Genomic DNA, 22,565 nt, shown 5'->3' with positions numbered 1-22,565 from the left:
AGCCAGTCCCCCAGTGGTTTTGTGGTCTCTGTAAATATGAGGCCCTTAACTGATGTGTGGTTATAATTTGAATTTTATTGGAAATGTTTGATCTGACAGGGTGTGGGCAGCTGTCAACTCTCTGTGTATTGCAGGTGAGCGATCAAAAAACCAATAAGGACTGTTTTTGAAGCCAGAGAAGTTGAAGCGGCTGGAAACCTGACTGGAGCTGTTGAAGAAGGCCCAGCCCCACAATACGTTTTTTTCACCTGTGGAAAAGGGCCGGTTAAGATCATGGTCCACTACATGCAGGGGGCCTGGGCGGATATGGGCCTGCCAGGAAGCCCAACTTTATAGACATTGGCACAGCACACATTGAGTTCTCTTCAGTCACTTGTCTTGCAGCGATATTGCAGTTAAAACTGGTGCTCTAATAACAGTACGGATTTTTTTGTACCTCTCTTCTACTGTCTACAGGCAACATATACTATGTTGAAACCAAAAAAAATACTCAAATAACGCTTTCACTTTTGACGAAAGGGGTGACATTTAATTTTATATGGTTTAGAGGTCTGTCAGCTTCGATCACATAGATATTTATTCATTTATAACATGCATTTTGACCTGGGTTGACCAAACTTTTTCCTTCTTTCTTTGGTGCCAACCACAATACAAAAGTTTGGAACATTTCATGCATTGAATATATTGTCATCCATAAAATTACAACAAAAATAAGTCGTGGATCAAAGAGTAAAAGATGTATATTTAGAATGACTAATTTCATGTTTGTGTAAACCCTGCTCTGCAGCCATCTCAGTAGCCTGACTAAAGCTGCTGTCACACATGCACTGCAACCCTGAAATTATCCGGACATTACCCGGATGAGCTGTATGTCTGAATGCAAATGTCTGAATCATTTGACCCTAACATTACCCCAACTTTACCTAACCAGCATCCTCGTACAAAGTCTGCTTAATGTCTGATTGGGCGGCATGTGTTAACGTAGCAGGTAATTGGCCGGATCATTCACAGCGAGCGATTGGTTGTGTGTTGATGAAATCTCTATCATGCTCCAGTTATTTACCTTTGTACGGATATTCGTGCACAAAGTGTAGCTGCTGCATACTCCTTTCTGTTTCCTTTATTATTCCTTTGCACTCTCTGGTTTATATTGCGGACACTTCCAAAAACATGGAGTATTAATGAAAAAAAAGCCCAACTACTGATAAGTCGGTAGCCTTGCCTGCTGTCTTGGGTGGGCTGTAAAACTCTGTAGTGTTATGCATCATTGGATCACGTCCTGCGTGGTGCACACTCTACCCAGGCTCTGCCCCCGTCTTAATCAAACTGATTATTTCCAGGTAGTGTAAACTTGTCTAACACGGACAATCTCCTTTTTGTATTTTTGCTACATGTGTGAAAGGGTAACTCCAGACAATATCCGGACAGTGTCCGGAGTGCATGTGTGAAAGCAGCTTTAGATTGACGATATTTTAAATGATTCATAAATCCAGTCTTCCAACAAGCAATGGGCAAAGGGAGTGAATATGGATTAAGACATTGAATGTAGTGAAACCATAAATCAAAAACCATCAAGTAATAGTGTGTCAGCAATTGGACATTGCCCCTCCACTCCATATGACGGTATGCTGATCTGCCTGATGTTCCAATGATCCAACAGATACGCAGGGCTCATTCTCAGCTCGTAGGATAATTGATGGCCAGATTAAATTAGCGACCTAGGATGCATTTTATAATGCAGCCGTCATCTTCATCTTCTTCTTTATCCCAACTGAGATGCTTGTGCCCATTTTCCGAGCAGAGGGCTCCAGAGAAAGAAGCCCTAATATGGACAGAAGCGGCTGGGCAAGAGCTGTCATCATCTCTGTAATCTTCATTTAAATGTGAAAGCTGTTGCGTATTTCGCTCATGTGAATACACATCTTTTGAGCCTTATCGCACACTTTACAGATATCCTGACCTTACATGTGTCCTTTCTGTCCTATGCGTGCTGAAGATATTCAGTCAGCAGGGGAGGGAGGGGCAAGAGGGGGAAGAATTGAAGTCGGGCCAGGCCGATGACATTTCTGATCAGGAGACGACACAACTCAACCAGAGTTCTCGGAGACGCTGTAAAGACAAACAGAGATAGTGAGATCTGCAATAAAGATTGAAATTTGATTTACAATTTAATTATGAAGAGATATAAATAAGTCAACATGCATGGGTTATATTTATTATGCTACTGCGTACTGTTACTACCGTCACACTACCACATATTATAGAAATCACTGTTCCCTTCGTCCAAAAAAGATTGACAGTTTTCATCCAGGAATTAAGCTATTACACTATATAAGGCCTCACCATATAATTATTATCCAATGAAAACTGCCTTTTTTTTGTAAATGGTAGTTTTAAAAGTACCTGATGAGCATCCATGACTGTAAGCTTTATTGTTGCTCAATACGGGCCAGTGGTTTGGCCTTACTTTAAGAACAATACAAAGATATAGATATATATAAAATTGTCTTTTTTAATTTTCATAATTTGAGCTTAGATTTAACCTGGGCTGTTTCTGAAATAATAAGGAACTGAAATGAAGTAAGATAGAAATAGTTCCAGAGCAGTGATCTTCAACCGCGGTCTGCCAATTTGCAGAATATTTTTTGTGAAGAATGTAAAAATGTATTTTCGACAAAAAACACTAGAACAGCAGCACTCCCCCCCCCCCAGTAATCAGCTGAATGTGAGCCGATTCGCAGCTTCTGATGTTATGGTGCATTCAAAAACCTGTTTTTTGTGCTAAGTTTCACAACCTCTGAATTTTCTGAAATGTACTGTGTCTATGACAGACAAACTGGTGCCATGGCTGACCTTCAATAAACACATGGTAAATGGTTTCTATTATTGTATTGATATTAAACAGCACGTAAAACCATATTTCAGATTTGTGAAAACAAGAAAAATGTACTCCACTGTGTTTTTTCCACACAAACCAGTCACACTCCATGACTGGTCTACTAACGGAACTAATCTAACAGAAATAAATTGAAATCTAAAAACAAAACACATACATGTAATGAAATGCATCATGCAATGAGTATATAATGAATATATGTGATTATAGGCCAGGCTTAAAATACAAAAAAAACCTTTATCTTAAGTCCCTTTAACGCAAAAATAAATGTGTTCTGAGTTTGTCACACCAAAGAAAAATATGTTATTAACCACCCAGCCAAATTTGAATGATTAAAAAAAAATCACCGAGTATATAAATTTAGGTTTAAAAATCATGAAAAAAAGGCAGTACTCTCTGCTGTTGGACGCTGGAAGCCTTTTCCACTGAAGGCATTGAATCCACGGCCATTGGCGGGATATGTGCAGCCTCTCTCAGGTGTCAAATACCACTAATCCAATACACACATACAGTATACAAATCTAAAAACTGAAAACCAATAACGGCCTGTTTTTCTTTTTTTTGACGATGTTCTGAAGTTAAAAATAAAACATGAGAAAATGGAATATTTGTTGTGGGGGGCAGGCCTGGAGCTCTGTTCCAGCTCAGTGTGCTCCCGGACACTCTGTTCTGGCTTCTTGTGCGCCCGGGGAGAACCCCATTCAGTGGCCCGCTCCCGGGCTTGTGCGGAGCCAGGACAGCACCCCGCTGTCCAGGAGCATACGGAGCTGGGGAACCCCCACACTCTGACGGAAATGTAAATAAGGAGACAGAGCTGTTATGTACATTCTGGAATCCAGGGAAGATGCATTTGTGGGACGAAGGCTAGCTAGGCTAGCTGGATAGCAAACGAGTGTAGGCTGAGTAACTCGGGGGAAGAACCACTGATGCTAGTACCCTCTAGTCTTATGTGGTGTTAAGGGAGGGGCCATGCCAAATATAGCCACCATGCGTCATTCAACCCTGTATCTTTTAGGGCAGCCCAAAAAATCCGGAACACAAGAATGCTGAGAAACAGTAACAGTGGTAATGACCTAACTCCACAATTCAGTACTACATAGTTCACAGTCTTTTCACATGTTTTCAACAATGTGTTTAGAAACAAATCTTGGAATTGACTTTCCAGGGACTTAAGCGGTGAGGTTAGATATTGCAAAAAAAAGGAATCCCCCCATAGGAGAAGCTACGGTGGCCTTCGGGTGCTGCGAAAATACACAAAATTCCCTCTCTAGAGCCAGTGTTTGGTTTGTCCACTCTGGGCTACTGTTAAAACATGCCGGTGCAACATGGCGGCCTGCATGCAAGTATACCCGCTCCCTATGGTGATATAGGGGCTCATTCTAAGGTTATAAAAACACAATTCTTATTTTAATTGGATTATACACAAATTAACATACTTATATACTTACTTGTGAATATTACATTTTTTTTCTGCCAAGTCTTTTCCATAAATTCTACACATTGCACCTATAAAAACAATCTAGGGGGTCCCTGGTCTGTTTCTCTATCCGACAAGGTGTCCTTGGGCTGAAAAACGGGGATGGTAGCTCAGGCGGTAGAGCTGGTGGTCTAGTGATCTAAAGGTTGCTGGTTGGATCCCAGGCTCCTCCTGCTAGCATGCTGTAGTGTCCTTGAGCAAGACACTTAACCCCTAATTGCTCCTGATGGCTGCGTCCGTCGGTGTTTGAACAATTGTAAGTCGCTCTGGATAAAAGCGTCTGCTAAATGACTAAATGAAATGTAAATGTAATGTAAAATAGGTCCAGGACCCTGTTCTTCAGCTTCTTATACCCAGCTGATCTTGAAATTGTATAGAACATGAAATAAATTAACCTTCAGACGTGATCAAAAGTTCTTGTGCTTTTCCACCAGGAGTTGCAAGTTCCGCGGCTCTCCGGTTGCTGTCATCTCTTAGATTGACATCGGCTCCATACTCTAACAACAGGGACACCTGCTGTGTGTCATCTACTCCCGCTGCTACGTGGAGAGGACTGTCGGAACCTCTGCCGATGCTCACATTTGCACCTGGAGTCAATGAGAATAGAAAAGAAAATGTCATGTTGCTTTTTTTCTCACATTGCAACACCTCTACAGATTTGCGATAAATCCACCATACACCTCACATTGACATCCTTCTCCCACACCTTCCTCATACTCACCCAGTCATCACGCACCCACTCCAAGTGGCAAAGAATTGGATGAAAAAACACATTATATACCTGAACAGTGCAGTTCTTTATTTTATAAAAAGCACTACATTTAAAACCCGATCTATTACCTTTATGTATTGAATATATAAAATTATTGAATAATTGAACAAAATATATTGTGGGAACAATACTGTGAAAATAGCATTATTCTAACCTGGCGTCACATTAATAGGAATGGGGACAGGAATGTTTATTTTTTTGTGTTAACCAAGTGGTAACCATTCATGTGACATGGAAATTAAAAAAATGAATTTGTCACAACAAATACAAAGTCAATGATTATTTCCCACAAGATATTATGGTCTCAGTAGCTACGTTTGTGTCTTCTAATGGATGCTTTAGTTGTGGAAAATTAGTTTGTCATGAAAAGGATATTAGGGCTTTAAGAAAGTTATTATATTTGACAGTGTGGTCACCTTGAGTCTCTTGTTCAAGTTTGAGCAAGGCTTGCAGGTTTCTATTTTGGGGATAACTATTGATGATTTAGGTATTTACATAGACACACATAGAATATACAGTGGCTTCAGAAAGTATTAAGACCTTTACTTTTTGCACACTTTATTATGTTTTAGATGTAATTTTGAATGGATAAAATTGCCATGTTGCCCATCAATCTACACTTATTAACCCATAAAGTTAAAGTGAAAACATGTTCTTAAAATTTATTGAAAAAGTATTAAAAATCAAAAACCGAAATCTGTCATTTAAATAAGTATTCAGACGCTTTGCTGCAAATTATGGTCAGGTGCATCCTGTTTTCTTTAATTATCTTTGAGATTTGTCTAGAACTTGATTGGAGTCCACCTGTGGCAAATTGGACAGTTTAGAAAGGCACACACCTCTGGATATAAGGTCAAACAATTCACAGTGCTTGTAAGGACAGAAACCAAGCCAGGAGGTCCAAGGAACTCTCTGTAGACCTCCACGATAAAATTGTAGCGAGGCATTGATCAGGGCAAGGGTATAAAACCATTTTTTAAACTTAGAGTTTCACAGGAGCACAGTGGCCCCAATAATTGTGAATTGGAAGAAGTTTGATTTTTGGTTTCCCTGGAGCCCTGAACGTTTTTATTTTCATTGGCAGTGTCTAACCCGAATAGACACGTCTTTAAGGTGGGGGAAACTGGAGCAACCCGGTGCAAACACGGGGAGAACATGCACACTCTACAGATAAAGGTCCCAGTGGGATTCAAACTCCAAACCTTCTTGCTGTGAGGCAACAGTGCTAACTACTGAGCCCTAATCTCGTGCTACAAGATGGCGCAGCAGCTTTTCAGCTACAGGTAACTCGCGTATTTACTCAATGTGTAGTGAGGTACAGTTCAACTGAACTTCTTCAGCTCGTTGATCCCAGCATAATGATCAAACCAGAGTGAAAAGCTATGTTGGGCAGACTGCGTCTCCTGAGGACATTGGACCAGAGGAGCAAGACACCCTGGCTCAGGGTAAAGAGAAAACGGTGTGCACAAAGACAGAAGAGAGGCAACCAGCTGGCTAGCTAGGCTAAAGGCTAGCAACAGACACACTCTTCCGACGCTCTGTCCGCTCATTAGACAACAAGACCTAATGCGACTTAGACTGACAGCTATAGGGAAATGCGGAACTACTGTGCATACGGAAAAATAAACTCAACAACAACTTGCCAGACCCAGCTTACCAGATTGTTGGGCTAGTCCTCTTCCGAGCTGACGGTAACCACCTGTCAGGGAAATCTCGTGGAGGGGGCCTCTGTGTCTACACCAACACAAACTGTTGTCCGGTGAGCAGCCATTGTTCGGAATCTATGGAATATCTATCGCTGAAATGCAGACCATTTTACCTGCCCCGGGAGTTTACAGTTGTGTATATTGTAGCTGTTTACATTTGTGATTGTGGCACCACCCCATTGCGGCCACCTCGATTATGCATATCCTAGTATTTTTAGAGGTTATAGAGCTTATTGTGCGTAATCACCAGGTGTCATGACATTTCACTGCGTCGGTGACCCACTGCAGCAAAAAACGCTATCTCCCGCATTTCTAAAATCGCCAGGAGCAGCCAATTAAGTTGAAAAAACCTTTCTAGAAGGAAAATAAGAGTTTTACAGATTTGTGGTCCTTTGTGGTTTCTTAATCTCTCAACGTATTTTCAAAACTGAGTTCGATTTATAAATAGTAGAAAAATGTTAAACCGTGGAGTTCAATATTCCCGTTAGATTACATGGGGAAACACAGTTCAGATACCGAGACACTGAACAGCGCTGAACAACGCAGATCGATCCTTTCCTTTAAATCGACCGTCCAGGCGGAGATCATTCCTCCATATTCCATGTGATGTGAAGTCACAAAGTGAAATCGTTTTGATAGAGTTCAACCTTTAAATCGTACTACTTTTACACATACTTTTACACTTTTACAAGCGTTATCCCGGACTTGGAGAACATTTCAAACAGCGGATTTCAACCTGGATGTGACAATGAAACGGCCTGCCCGACGACATACCCATTTTTGTGACAACCGAAGAAGTTGATGACGTGGTGAAGTCTGTTGAGGTTGATAATGCAGATTATGAACAAGAAGTAATGCACAAGATTCTCAAGTTAACCCGCAAATGCAGCCAGGGGCGAAATGATAAGAGGCCCCAAAAAGGCTCTCAGAGTGTAGCTGAGTTATGGTTGGGGTTAGCCCACATAATAACTCCAACAACTTTGAAGATATTTGGCATACGCACATTAATATATAAAATGACATACCAAGGCTGATATACAGAGACTCATACACACCGACCCCCAGAGCGTGTGGAAGGGCATAAAGAACATCACAAACTACAAAGGGAGGGATCCTGATGCTCTGAACACTTTCTATCCCGCCCCACTCCCGCTTTGAGTCATCCATCCCCTCCCACAGAACCAGGCTCACATTCCCACCAGGTGAGCTGCCCCTCAGTGTGTATGCTGTAGATGTGAGGGAGACGCTGCGGAGGATTAATCCACGCAAAGCAGCAGACCTGGACAACATCCCAGGATGAGTTGTGAGAGATTGGGCTCAGGAGCTCACAGGGGTGTTTAACATCTCACTCTCCCAAGCTGTGGTGCCTGTTTGTCTCAACACGTCCACTATCGTTCCAGTGCCCAAAATCTCATCTGTGGGAAGTATGAATGAATATCATCCTTGGCCCTCACGCTGATAATCTTGAAATGCTTTGAACGATTGGTTTTGGCCCACATAAGGGACACTATCAATTTGGACCCCATCAGTATGCTTATAGGAATAACCGGTCTGTGTCTGATGCAGTATCAACTGTCCACTTTGCTCACCCACCTGGAGAGCAGGGATTCCTGTCAGGCTGCTCTTCCTGGACTTAAGTTCTGCTTTTAAAACTATCATTCCACAGACTTTAGTCAACAAATTGCTGCTGTTGGGACTAGAACCATCTCTCTGCAACTAGATCCTGGACTTCTGGACAAACAGGCCACAGTTTGTTAACATTCATGGCGTCTCATCTTCCACCATCACACTCAACATCCGCTCCCCACAGGGATGTGTTCTGAGCCCCCTGCTGTACACACTCCCCACATATGATTGCTCTGCAAGGTACCCAAGCAATCATATAGAGAAGTTTGCAGATGACAAACGGGTCTCCAACAATGATGAGTCTGTGTACAGGCAGGAGGAGCAAGAACTTGGGGACTGGTGCAGAGCAAACAATCTCTGCATCAATGTGGGGAAGACTAAGGAGATGGTTGTGGACTTTAGGAGGAGAGGCCACACCACCCCCCCCCCTCTTCATCGGAGGACCTCTTTTCACTGGTGTGTGGTGGAGAGCATACTGTCATTCTCCATCACTGTTTGGTATGGGAATACCAAACAGTGATGTTCATGTTCACCCCCCTACCCTCAGGCAGAGGCCTCAAAGCCTCAAAGCCAGAACAACAAGGCTAATGTGCAGCTTCTTCCCAAAGGCTGTGAGGCTTAGGAACTCCCTGACCTTAAGTCTGTCCACTGCACTTTTTAATGCTGCTACTGTATGCCGATAGTATTATGCACCATACATTTAAGTTTTTTAGCTATTAAATTGCAAATGTTATTTATTCTGTACACTGCTGTACCTGAGTAACAAATTTAGTTCCTTCATGTTTTTAACATGTTTGAATGATAATAAACTAAACTAAACTGAACTAAAAAGTGTGAAGTCTCGCTTTATTCCCCCCTATTAAGTCTGTAATTACTTACCTCTGCGTAGTAGTATTTCAGAGCAGGCTGGTTTCTGGTGAAGACAGGCCATATACAGTGGGGAGCCCAAGTGGGAGACATCATAATCTGGGTCTGCTCCATGGGATAGGAGTAACTCCAGACACAGACGATGTCCTGGAATGTGTGCAGCACACAAATTTATATAAACCACTAAAGGCATGCAGGCAAACAAACAACACAGGGAAACACAAACCTGGGGTGGTATTCCCGAAATCTCCATTACGCCATAAGCAAGGCTTATTTCCACTAGCCTGGTTAGTTGGTGTAGACTTTCTACCACTTTCTTTAAAAAATAAACCTATTTCAAAGAGGACGCAATTAAGTGTAAATGGAATGTGCAGAAAATGTACTTTAGAGTAGTTTAATTGGAAAGTCAGCTATTGCCACATTATAAATTACATGTTTATCTGGTCAGCAATCAATTACCAGGCCGCTTTTCCCTCTTCATTAATAGCCGCAGCCTTATTCTTTTTAAATATTGACGTGTTTAAATATTGTTGCATCAGTAATTCTTGCTCTGCGCAACAATTACACCCCTGTGTACATTTTCACCATAGGAAAATCAGTGGAAATAAATATCAATTTAAGTTGCCATCTGTGACACAGCACGGGACGCACGTGTCTTTTCTTTGTTTCGTTCAATTAGGAAACGGAGCAAAACAAATACATCAAAAATAAAAACAAACTATTTTTATTTGTTCTGTTTGGAGAAACAGGGATGCGCAGCGGAGGAACAGTGGAGAAAATATGTTCCAGTGCCCCCCTTATTCACATGTTGACGGGGGGGATTTAAACCGCAGCTCACAGCTCGAGCCGGAGGAACTCACAGCTTGTGGGCTCTAATAATTAAAAGAAAAAGTGTGCTCTGACTTAAGAAAATATGATATTATTTACAATATGTCTACTTAATTTGTCCACTTGGGAAGAAAGGATTACCGACAGCTTGTGAAGTATGGTACGCCCCCCTCAAGCACTGAGGATTATCCGCTCACAATTCAATTAGAAAAAGTGAAAAGAGCCGTCAAATCAAAATGATTTTGAAGCTGTTATTTTATGATTAAAATGTTACATAGTGTTGCTTTAAATATTTTCACGAAATAAATTTCTTGATGGACCTCTATCTTATTTACAGATTTTATAATACAAGCACAAATATAAACATCAAATACAGCAAACAAGGTTAAACGGCATAGATTCCTAGCACAAGCAATCAAATTAAGGTCAACTCATGACAACAATTGACAAGCATTAAATGATGAACATGAAATGTTTTAGTGGGAAGTATACCTCTTTTGCAGGCTTCATGCAGAGCTGACGGAAGGTGCCTTTGCGGTGTGTGCGTGTGTGCTCCATTTAGTAGTAACAGTTCCATACAGCTGACGCTACCGGAGGAACTACAGTTGTAGAGTGGCGTCACACCATCAATGGTCGTAGCATTCACCTAGAGGTTTACAGATAAGCACACATACCGATAACATTCTTGTAACACACAGAAGCACTGGACGCAGTCAAGTCAAACACCTGTCTCAAGATCTGTCAAGAAACACTGATAGCTGTGCCAAATCATGGCATTATTTGAGATCACTTTATTAATCCAGTTGGGAAAAATCAGATGTTACAAGAGAAAAAAAACGAAATAAAAATCAAATATGTACAAATATCAACAAAGTTAACCATATGTAGCACTGTATTAATCTAATAATACATTTTAATTTATTTTATAATGCATGCAATTGACTGGCAAAACAGGCATATCGGCAATTTTAATGAGGAAGATAGCAATAAACACATGTATTCAGACAAGTTTATTAAAATGTATGGGGCTGGCTGATGTAGTGTCATGAGGACATATAATTAATAGCTATGGTTTAGTTGAGTGCCACCAATTTCATAATAGAATTTGGAAAATTAAAGGTCAGTTTATGGCTGCACGACAGTGATAGAGGTCCATATCTTTCAGGGTCACGTGCTCTCCGTTCAGTAATTCTCACACAGACTATCAGATAAATACCCAACTACTTCTTCATCAAACAATGAATGTCTATTTATGATAAATAATTGGATAATATGGTAAAAAGGTTGAGGTAGAAAAGGGGAATTAAAGCAAGTTAACCACATACACACAAGTGAGAAATAAGAAGGATGTTCTGGTGAGGGGGAAAGTATTATCTATAGATTGAATTGGAGGAATTGCAGCTAACTCACTCTAAACTGAATAATGAAAACAAAGAAATCGCCGTGTCCACACCAACATCAATTTGCCATGCCTTTACCAGAGTCCTGAGCTTACTGGTTCAGGTCCTGGGTCACCGTGTTTTGGCTCCCGATGGGTGCAGTCTCGTCTTTGGCCGCGAACAATGATGCGGATCCCACATACTTTTCGGTCCGGAGAGATGCAGTGATGGCTGTTCAGCTGGGGCCCTCCGGGACTTTGGTATTGGTGGCTTGTCCCAAAAAAAACTCTGGTTGAGGTACAGGATGAGCCGTTTAAAGGTATAAGAGTGTCTCTGAGGATCTCTAGAATTTGGCAGAGTCGTGGCACCTAAAATGTGATTCCAAAAAGGGAAAACAAAGAGAGAGCAGGCTGCGTGGCAACATGCCAGGTGAAGTTTCCGTCTAGAAAGGGGTGGTTATAGGAAAAGGTCTCTGGGGGTGAAGAGAACTGGGACAACAATCGCTTCTCAGTGTTTTATGTCCCTCGAGGGGGTGGAACTGGAAGTGACCACCTTCAGCGGCGATTGATCAAGGAGTTGTTGCAAGGTTTCCCAACGTTCCGTTGCAGAGGGGAGGCTTTTTACGCAGATAAGTTCAAGACCCTATTATTAATCTGAATCGTGCAATGAGTCTCATTCAATCATTTAATACCAGTACTACATCCGTGTTTGCTAAACAAATCTTGAAATAAAAGAAGATAAAAACACACACAAATAAATCTTCAAATAAAAGAAAAAAACGGGTTATATACAATATAATGGAGCATTATCAACCTGGCCGCTAGAGGCCAGGTTGAGCAGTTGAAACAGTTTAACCATATTTCATCATCACATTTCTATTTTTGTAATTTCTCATCCCGCAAAGTCGAGAGTAGTATCGTTCTTAACAAAATCACTTAAGGGGAAGCATTAGGGTGATTACACATTAATTTAGACATTTAGTTACGTCCAATCTTGTTCTTGGAAAATACAGAGTTCAGACTGTGGGTGTTCTTGTGAAAATGGCCAACAGTAACTGATATCTAACTAACCATTTGCGCTGGGTTTCCTGCTGTTTTACCACATTGGGTGTGGTGAGGCGTGAATGGGGAACAAAGAGAGTAGTTGAATGCATCTGCTCCTATAGTCTTTTCGGCGTCATCTGATAATTGTCTTGGACTTTGACGTCTGTTGTCTTACTGCTTTCGAGGTGTCACAGGGTTAAGATGAAAGGAAGTGTATACTTTTTAGAGTAGACGGTCTCTCGTTACAATCCCCCACTTGGTCCGATGGTCACTATCCAGGGATCTTCCGAATGTTAAGAAGAAGACAGCTTTCCCACGGGTCAAGGGGTACAATAAATAGCTTAAAATAGTTACGGGTGATAGGCCTAGCAAGAAAACAGGGAAAATAAAGGAGAATAAAAGAAAAGCTCTCTATTCTCTACCGAGGCCAACTAAGGGGGTCCAACTCTAAGTTAAGGTTTAACCCGTACTAGGGGGTGGAGTCAGCTTCATTATTCCCTTTATCGCTCTCAAACTCGTGGGAGGCCTTCTTCCATGGGGGTTTCTTGCCTCTAACCAACCTAGCCAGGCAACGGTTGCACTTTAACTTATACTGTACTGCCTGAAGGGGTATGACTATGCCTCGAGTAGCCGTAGCTGGAGGTCCTGTACCAGGGAAAGAGGGATGCAGTATGGGGCATCTTACCCATGTTCACTGATGGTCCTACGTCTCACAACATGTTGGACATTAAGAAACTCACAAGCTGTGTATGAATGAAGTCAACCTGAGCTCCTGAAAGGAGTGAGTTTCCTACGTGAAGGGTCTTGTTAAGGGCTACGTTGGGCGTATTCAGTACCAAAACTGTGCCTTGTACCATCTGTCCTATATGCTGGAGCTGCTTTTGCTGTTATCTGAGCCTCGATATTAGGGATTTCAACTTGTAATCCCTTCACATGATGTTTGACTGTAGATAGGCTGACAGTGTTGAACATGGAGAGTCCCACGTTAAATAGGGAACCGACGGCCATAGTGACCAGAAGACCCCAATATGGTGGGTAATGGTGAATTTTTGTAGCTTCTGTAGCATATAGGCTGTCTTCCGGGGTTGGGATTCTCGGATTGTGTTGGGTCACCCCCACTAGTAGCAGATGGGTCAGGGTGACTGAAAACCTAAAGAGCACGAACAGTTGATACAATATTAGCAATATCCTGGGTTAGTGATCTCTGACTTTCACGTTGTTATCTATACTGAATACCACACAAGCACACTAATAATCATGTCTATTCACTCAACTACTAGTGACTGGCACCCTTAGGTGCTAGGTGTAGGTTTCTCTTGTATCTATGACCAAACTGGGACCGTGGCATCCCTGAAAATTTCCATGGGGTTCTGGTGTGGTTTCATCTGGTTGCGGTGGACCCATTTAAGACTTTTTCTGTCTTTGAGAGCACTTTTTACTTGGTTGTCCTTTCCCATCGTTTGGACAAAGAGGTCGAACTATAGCTTGTCCCCCTATTGGATTTTGCCAAGACATCCCGTCGAGGGAACTCAGGTCCGGGAGCTTCTGTGTTCTTCATCATTTTGGAGGGCGTAGACTACGACACCTGTTCCACCCAACCAGTAAAGTCCGAATCAGGCATGATTGCTGGGTCGGGGTTTGCCGTTAAGGGGCCCTTATCGTGTCTTGTGAAGTTGACTTTCGAGTTATTTCCAGCGACGCATCAACCGACAGCATTGTTGTTGCTGAGTGGCACGGGATGAGTTTGTTCCCTCTGGTTCCATCGCACTTTCAGGGCGCAGGAACCATTGGAGCAGCCAGGTGTCCCCTTGAATGGAAGTTCAGGGTTGTCCTATTCTAGGCTTTCGTCTGATGACCGACTTGTCAGCCCAGAGGGTCAACGCCACGTTGTCAACATTGGTGCCCTCAAGCTTGTGAAGGCAATTTATAGATATTGCCTTGGAATTGCCAGCAATACTGCCACTACCAATAAAGTTCTGCCTTTACCCGCTTCACAAGGAAACATATACCTCACCTTTAACCATGGGTAAATGGAAAAGTACTCAACTGTGTTAATGGGAAAATACTGCCAGTGTACCAAGGCTGTCAAGACTCCCTAACCCGAAAGGAATCTGTTATCTACAACCGAGAAACTGCACAGTAGCGCAAGGTCATCTAGTGAAGGAGCAGCGATAAATATTGTATGAAAAGTCAGTTGAACTGAGACACTACATTGTTACTCTTTTGGAGTGTACTATGTTTCCGATGGTTGCATAAAACTAAGATAAACCGAGGCTTAAGACGTTGTTGTGTAATCAATATTTATTTGATTTATCTCACACTTGGGTACATTACATAATATAAATTCAGAAGCATGCTATGGAAATTTCCATGACAATTCTTGGCGACGAGGATGGGATCACGAACCTGCTTTTTCCATTCTAGTCTCCCCTGGAGGTTAACCATGCATGGCTGGGGTCTGGGACCACAATAGCCTTACCCCATCGCGACGTAGTCGAAGCGGAGTGAGACGAAGCCGCCTAACAGCGCGTTGACTGCCTGGACTTTTCAGTACGCGATCCTGATACCAAATTACCAACATTAAAAGGTTAGAAAACAAAACTACTTGAAGTATCAGGGATACATAGAGCGCAAGGACAATATGTCCAGGCCAGTTCCTCGTGTCTTGGATATCACCTTGACAAGGTAAAGTGCTATTCTGGGAATCTGTGAAATAATTGTTAACATAGAAAAGGATCGTGAACGCTATTCTGGGAATAGGTGAAGAAGTGACTAACAATGATAGAAAATACGGTAATAACAGGTTTGAAGTCGGACGAGTACAATGTGTTTAAACTAATCTTTCAGATGCCATGAAACATAACCCGTAAATTTAGAGCTCGATAAAATGGGTTTCAAAATGAGTAAGAACCAAGAAAAGATCCATCCATCCAGAAAATGTGATCGTGAATCGGTGTAACAATTGCTGGAATGGATCATACTGGGGTTTCCTGAAAATGAGAGTTTCAGTATAAATGTAGAAAGATTAGAACAGAAGCTAGAGGAATATGAGAAGGATAAAAATATAAAAGAAAGGCAAGGCCTCAATATAGCTAGCGCTTAGATCTCCTTCTGCTCTCATGCAAAAAGTTTGTTCTTGGTGGGCAAATAGGTTGTTTTCTTGAAGTAAACAACACCCCCGAAATGTCACAATGCACAATTTCAGAGGCTTTAAAAGCCTACATTAGAGGGCAAATAATTTCATACACTGCCTATGATGAAGTGGCTGTGAGCTTCGTAGCTACATAAGCGGACAGCATCGTTCCCACGGTGAAAGTTCAGATCTTTCCAAACCAGAAACCATGGGTCGATAAATCCATCCGCTGCGATCTGAATGCTCGCACCGCCACCTACAAGGACGGTCTTGTATCTGCAAATATGGACAACTACAAATCCATCCGCTGCGATCTGAATGCTCGCACGGCCACCTACAGCGACGGTCTTGAATCTGGAAATATGGACAACTACAAATCCATCCGCTGCGATCTGAATGCTCGCACGGCCACCTACAACGACGGTCTTGTATCTGGAAATATGGACAACTACAAAGCGGCGTCGTACAATCTTCGGAGGGCGGGGAAGGACACTAAACAGACGTACAGAGAGACTGTGGGCTACAGATGGAACAACGGGACACCAGACTGTGGCAGGGGCTACGGACTATTACTAACGAAAGAGAAGCCCCTCCCCAGCCAAGAGTCTGGACGCCTCCCTGGTCAATGAACTGAACTCCTTTAATGCGCGGTTTGAGTCTGGCAACAGCACCGCTAGCTCGCCAGCTAACTGGAGTTACACCACTGGGGATGAGCGCGCACTCTCAGTGTCTGAGCATGACGTCAGGAGGGCTCTGATGCGTGTGAACACCAGGAAAGCTGCGGGCCCAGATGGCATAGCTGGGCCAGTATCTGAAGACCTGTGCTAACCAGCTAGCCCCGGTGTTCACTACAATATTCAACATCTCCCTGGCTGAATCAGTGGTCCCATCCTGTTCCAAGAGGTTCACCGTCGCTCCTGTTCCGTAGATCAACTCTCCAGCCTGCCTGAATGACTACTGTCCGGTGGCCCTCACCTCGGTGGTCATGAAGTGTTTCGAGAGGCTGATTAAGGATTATATCTGCGTCTGCTCCCTCCCCTGCATCTTGGACCCGTTGCAGTTCGCATACCAGCAGAACAGATCCACGGATGACGTGGTTTCCCAGAAGAGGGCCTATGTGAGATTGCTGTTCATCGATTATAGTTCAGCTTTCAATACCATAGTCTCCACCAGACTGGTTCTCAAGCTTCGGAAGCCAGGACTGAACACTCCACTGTGTGCCTGGATCCTGGACTTCCTCACAGCCAGGCCCCAGGTGGAAAGGGTGAAGAGGCACATGTCCAGCTCCCTCACTCTGAGCACAGGATCGCCCCCAGGGCTGCGCCCCCTACTGTACTCCCTGTACACACATGACTGTGTGGCCAGGTCTAGCTACAACACCATTAGCAAGTTTGCTGTAGACACCATCCTGGCCTGATCAATGACGGCGATGAGAAGGCATACCGCGAGGAGGTGACTGACCTGTCACTCTGGTGCCAGGACAACAGCCTCCTCCTGAACGTCAGCAAAACTAAGGAGCTGATTGTGGACTTTAAGCGTGGATTACAACTGAGGACGCACGCACCTTTGGTGATAAATGGGACTTCTGTTGACAGGGTGAGCAGCTTCAAGTACCTGGGAGTCCACATCACAGAGGATTTAACATGGACTTTACAAACAGACTCTGGTGAGAAAGGCGAGGCAGCGTCTTTACCACCTCAGGCAGATGAGGATCCTCAAGTCCTTCTACTGTGGAGCAGTGGAGAGCAAACTGACAGGCAACATCCCTGCATGGTTTGGGAATTGTACTGTTCAGGACAGGCGGGCCCTGCAGAGGGTGGTGCGTTCAGCTGAACGTACCACTGGAACTACCCTCACCTCCCAACAGGACTTATACACCAGGAGGTGTAGTAGCAGAGCCCGCAGGATCATGAAGGATCCTCACCACCCCAACAACGGACTGTTCCACCTGCTGCGGTCAGGCAAACGCCTCCGCAGTCACACAGAGAGAACAGAGAGACTGAGACAAAGTTTCTTCACGCAAGCCATAGGAACTGTAAATGCTGACCTCACCAGGGGTCCTCACTGAACCACATACATAGGCTCCACTACCTCACTTTACTGTATGTAGCATACTGTACCGCATACTGTATCACTGTTCTGGGTTGTTCTGTGTTATCGTATTGCTGCGCCGTACTGTTGTATACTGTGCTGTATATCTGTATATAGCTGTATATAATGCACATATCTGTATATACATAAATAGCCTATCCCATATACATAAGCCTATTCCCTTTGTTCTATTTTGTACCCCCACTCTGCATTACCTTTTGAGTTCTTATTTTATTTTATTCCATATATTTTATTTTATTCAACAGTATTCGACTTCGACATTACGTTTTAGGAATCAGTTAGTTAGTCAAGTAGAATTTTTTAGGTGGCTATTGTGTTCAGTCTGGAACATACTGTGCGTAATCACCAGGTGTGTTGCATTGACATTTCACTGCATATATGTAGGAGAGTATGTATATGTATGTGACGAATAAACCTCTTGAATATCTTGAATAGGAAAATAAACAGCGCTCCAAGCAAATTACAGAAATATCTCAGCACATTCTAGATTTTGATGGCAGATATGCCCTCTCCGCCAACCCCGAACTATTAAAGGAAAGGCTCCTACTCCAGACTGAATTTGGCAATCTCTCTACAAGACAGACAGAGAGGTGTTTATTAAAGTCTAAACAGGCTCTATATGAACATGGAGAAAAAGCAGGAAAATTGTTGGCACATCAAATAAAGCAAGAAGCAGCTAGACATGCTATACCAGATATAAATATAGAGCCAAATTGGACTTCATGCAATTCATAGATTAAAAATGACCAGTATAAACAGTTCTACTCCACTCTATATCGCTCTGATACAGAATCAGAATCATCTTCAGAAATTTCATTTCTTCACACCTTAGACATCCCTACTTTGACTCCAGATATAAAAACTTCCCTTGAATTGAATTTTGAATTTCACAAGGAATTCGCAACCAAATGGACGCTATCCTGAAATGTATGTATGACAAAGCACTTTCCAATGGAAGGTTGCCCCAAACCCCCTCCCAAGCCACAATCTCTGTGCTATTGAACAAGGATAAAAACCCCTTGGAATGTGGCTCGTACAAACCAATTAGCCTCTTTTGCTGTGATTACAAGATTCTTACCAAGGCCCTTTCACACCATTTAGAAGGAATAATGCCGTCTATTATTAATCACGATCAATCAGGTTTTATTCCTTCCTTGAAAGGGGTGGAGGCACTCATAAATTATTGCAATATGCAGATGACTTACTCCTCTTTATTGCGGCTCCAACCAACTGCATACCTCACCCCTGGATCTACTAAATGTTTTTGGAAAACATTCAGGCTATAAATTGAACCTATCAAAAAGTCTATTACTCCCTGTTAACAAGCTAGCAAAGCAAAGCAAAGCACCTATAACCATTTTCCTTTTAAAATGGAACTGGCACACTTAACATATTTGGGAATATGTGTTACAAGTTCATTCAAAGCACTCTTTAAATATAATTTCAAGTCGCAATTGGTGTGCACAAAAGGAGATCTGGAACGTTGGTCAAACCTTCCTATACTGCAATACTGCCTAAATATTTATACTTATTTGAAATGATTCCCATTCTCTTCCAAAATCATTTTTTAAACAATGAGATGAGTCTAATTTCTACATTCATTTGGAATAAATCTAACTTTCAAATTACAAACGCAAACTTGGAAAGGTCGAAATCAGAAGGTGGGCTAGGTCTACCCAACTTTTTACACTGCTACTGGTCAGTAAATATCTCTAAACTGACGTACTGGATTACCACATTTGCAGATAGAGAGGGGCCTTGATGGTCAACCATGGAACTACAATCTAGCCTTCCCATTTCTCCAGTTTCATTGTTGGCTTTCTCACTACCTTTGAATTCAAAAACCTATATGTGGCAGCTCCTCCTACCACATGCCACCCAAGTGGCGTTTCCAGGGCTCTCGGACACAGAGCCACCAACGGCAATGGGTTGTAGACATCAGTTTATTGTGGAGTGGAGGCTTGGTGGAATTAGCCAGGAGCAGATGGAACATGTCATGACAGGGCTCCTATCCTGAGTGTGTGTGGATGGGGGTTTTAACCTGCTGCTCGTTAGCCCAACCAATAAGCAACTGGTATGCAGCCACCCTGACCCAATCACCTAGATCCAGGTCAGGTGTGATTGCTCAAACCATCCCATCCATACACCACATCGCACTGTAATTAAAATCCTGTGGTGCTAAACTCAGTTAAAATCAGGACCCGATTTTGAAAACAAGAACAACTTGCATCTCTCCGTTAACATTCAATCATCTCTTTCCACCATCACAATTAGACTTGTCATTTAAGGCCTGAAATAAATGTGGATTGGTCTTCTTCGTTGATTTATTTGATAATTCATTCAGATCATTCACCTCTTTGTGTCAGGATCATAAAATCCCAAATTTCCCCAAATCCCAAGTTTCGCCTCTAAACAGTTTTCATCCTATCCCAACCCCCAGAATGACCCTATACACTACATTCTCAATCTTAATCCTTACGACAAAGGACTAATTTCCAGAGTGTACAATGGGATACAGAATATACGCCCCTCAACATGGGAGTACACAAAGGTTGCTTGGGAATCACGTAGGGGAAGAAATTTCAGATGATTTCTCATACAATTTAAAATATTTCATCCCCTGCATTTCCAATGATAAATTGTCCAAAATGTATCCATCTGTCCGCCCAGTATGTCCGAGGTGCCATCATACCCCAGTCTCTCTAGGGCATGTTTTGGTCCTGCCAATCTCTAAGAATCTGGACATCAATCTTTGATTGTTTTTCATCGTTATGCAATATAATACTGAAGCCCAACCCCTTTACTGCCATTTTTGGAAGAGTCCAGTGAGAGGAGGTCCTCTTTGGTCATCAAAAGCATGCAATTGCATCAGCATCTCTTCTGGCCCGTCGACTCATTTTGTTTAATTGGAAGACGAAAAAGCTGCCATCCTTTATACAGTGGATTCAGGAGGTGATGTCATTGTTGAAATTAGAAAAAGTCAGATATACTGTACGTGGATCACACCAAAAGTTTAATGAAACCTGGTCTCCTTTTATTAGTTATTTTGAAAATCTATACCTTGACTGACTGAACAATCGGTAGGTGACAGATATGTAAACTGGTTAATTCAAATACAAAGAGTGAAAAGGACAAAGCTGGTAAATATTTTTTTCTTTGACTGGTTGCTGGAATGTTATTATCATTAACCTATGTTGTTGCTGCTGTTGCTGTGCTTTTCTTTTTTTGTGTCTTGTCTCATGCTTTTTCTTTTTTTATATTTTTCTTTATATAAATAATAAATATTCTTTATTAATAATAATTAATAAGTCAATATATTAATGTAAACATATTCCAACCTGAATATATTTTGTATTGTGAAAATGTAAATAAAGTTGTAAAAAAATAACAATTAAATGAACTAGAAAGGCAAAGAAAATGTGAACTTGAAAGCGTTCTGTATGTGGAGGGAAGAAATTATGTTAAGAAAGGAAATGTGAATCGAAGAGTGATAGAGATGTTGCAGGGCCCACTAACCCTGGCTACAGCCAGTTTACCAAGGTTGATCCTCTCTTAGATGGCCTGTTCGCGACTCCTAACCTCCCCCGGTGTCCGCGTTGGCTGTCCCGAACCTACTGCAGTGGCAGCCACCAGCACAGATGCAAGAGTCACTGATCGACTTTTCCGCCCCAATTTCACAGTCCTCAACACCAAGCTGTCTTCCAAGCACCCATGGTCCAGTGCCAGAGGCCAAGAGGATGCCACAACTCCCTGCTGGTCTTTAGGCCAATGCAAAATGACTGAGCTTGCCGCCTTAGGTGCAGAACTCCCTGATCCTGTTACTAGGGGAGTTGCAGCCTTTTGCCAAGACCTGCAGATCTTGATAGAACTACAAAAGCCAAAAATCACAGAACTGAACAGTGTTTTTGCAAAGGTCTTTGTTCTGAAATGGCTCCAACTGAAGGGGGATTTCCCACAGGAGGGACCATGGAGTGATGATGATGCTTACCGAAACAACAAACAGGGTGAAAGACTGCAGACAGGAGGATAACGAGACCTCTAGCTCCTACCTTGCCAGACTGGGGGAAGTCTTCCACGCCCACAGCGGAATCCCGTAACCTGTGGAGCCAGTGGTGACTCCCCGTACGAACAACAATTCACAAACTGTCACCTAGAAGGCATGCAGCCAGAAATTGCTAAACTGGTGAAAGCCTCATTCATCAGGTATGAACTTGAGCCGTTGGACACCGTCCACTGTCATGCCAAGCATGTAGAAAAGCAGACGCAAGACAAAAAGCATAATGAGGAATCTAGGACTAAAGGAACACAAGCCCAGATGTAGATGGCCCAACTCCAAGCCAAACAACACCCATTGCCAGACCACAGCCAAGGTTGAGGCAGAGGGAGAGGCTGGGTTAACAGCCGTGGATGAGGATGTGGACAGAGCCAAAGCGGAGGCGAAAGAGGGAATTGTTACCATTGTGAAAAAAACCAGGACATTATGCCCGAGAATGCCCTGAGAACCAGAATCACGGTCTTGATAGGGACAGTGGCTCGCTGTCTGGTGTGCATGATCTGTGTGGATGGGAAAGACATTAGGCTTGGGTGATTGGACGAATATATCAGCAGTGGTTGTTTTAGCCGATTTATTTGGAAAGTTTTGTCATTTTATTTTGCTAATTTAATGACCTGCAAAGCACATTCAAAGCCTGCATAAATAGGAACAGCTATTCTGCGTCGCAGCTTT

General features: G+C 42.7%; 1 protein-coding gene across 1 annotated transcript in view; it reads right to left on the bottom strand.

Moving 5' to 3' along the window:
* Positions 1 to 721: 721 nt before the first annotated feature.
* The window catches only part of asb5b (ankyrin repeat and SOCS box containing 5b), a 37,998-nt gene continuing 16,154 nt past the window's right edge, over positions 722 to 22,565 (bottom strand). Inside the window, exons 4-7 of the mRNA XM_079998465.1 lie at positions 10,665 to 10,818; positions 9,357 to 9,491; positions 4,769 to 4,960; positions 722 to 2,109 (exon numbers count right to left, since the gene is read on the bottom strand). Coding sequence (XP_079854591.1) covers positions 1,982 to 2,109; positions 4,769 to 4,960; positions 9,357 to 9,491; positions 10,665 to 10,818 — 609 coding nt within the window. The 3' untranslated portion in view covers positions 722 to 1,981. The remainder of the gene's footprint in view (positions 2,110 to 4,768; positions 4,961 to 9,356; positions 9,492 to 10,664; positions 10,819 to 22,565) is intronic.

The sequence above is a fragment of the Zeus faber genome, assembly GCF_960531495.2.
Source record: "Zeus faber genome assembly, chromosome: 4".
NCBI classification, from domain to species: Eukaryota; Metazoa; Chordata; class Actinopteri; order Zeiformes; family Zeidae; genus Zeus; species Zeus faber.
Note: the sequence above shows the minus strand (reverse complement) of the source record. Positions and strands in the feature narration are given on the sequence as shown.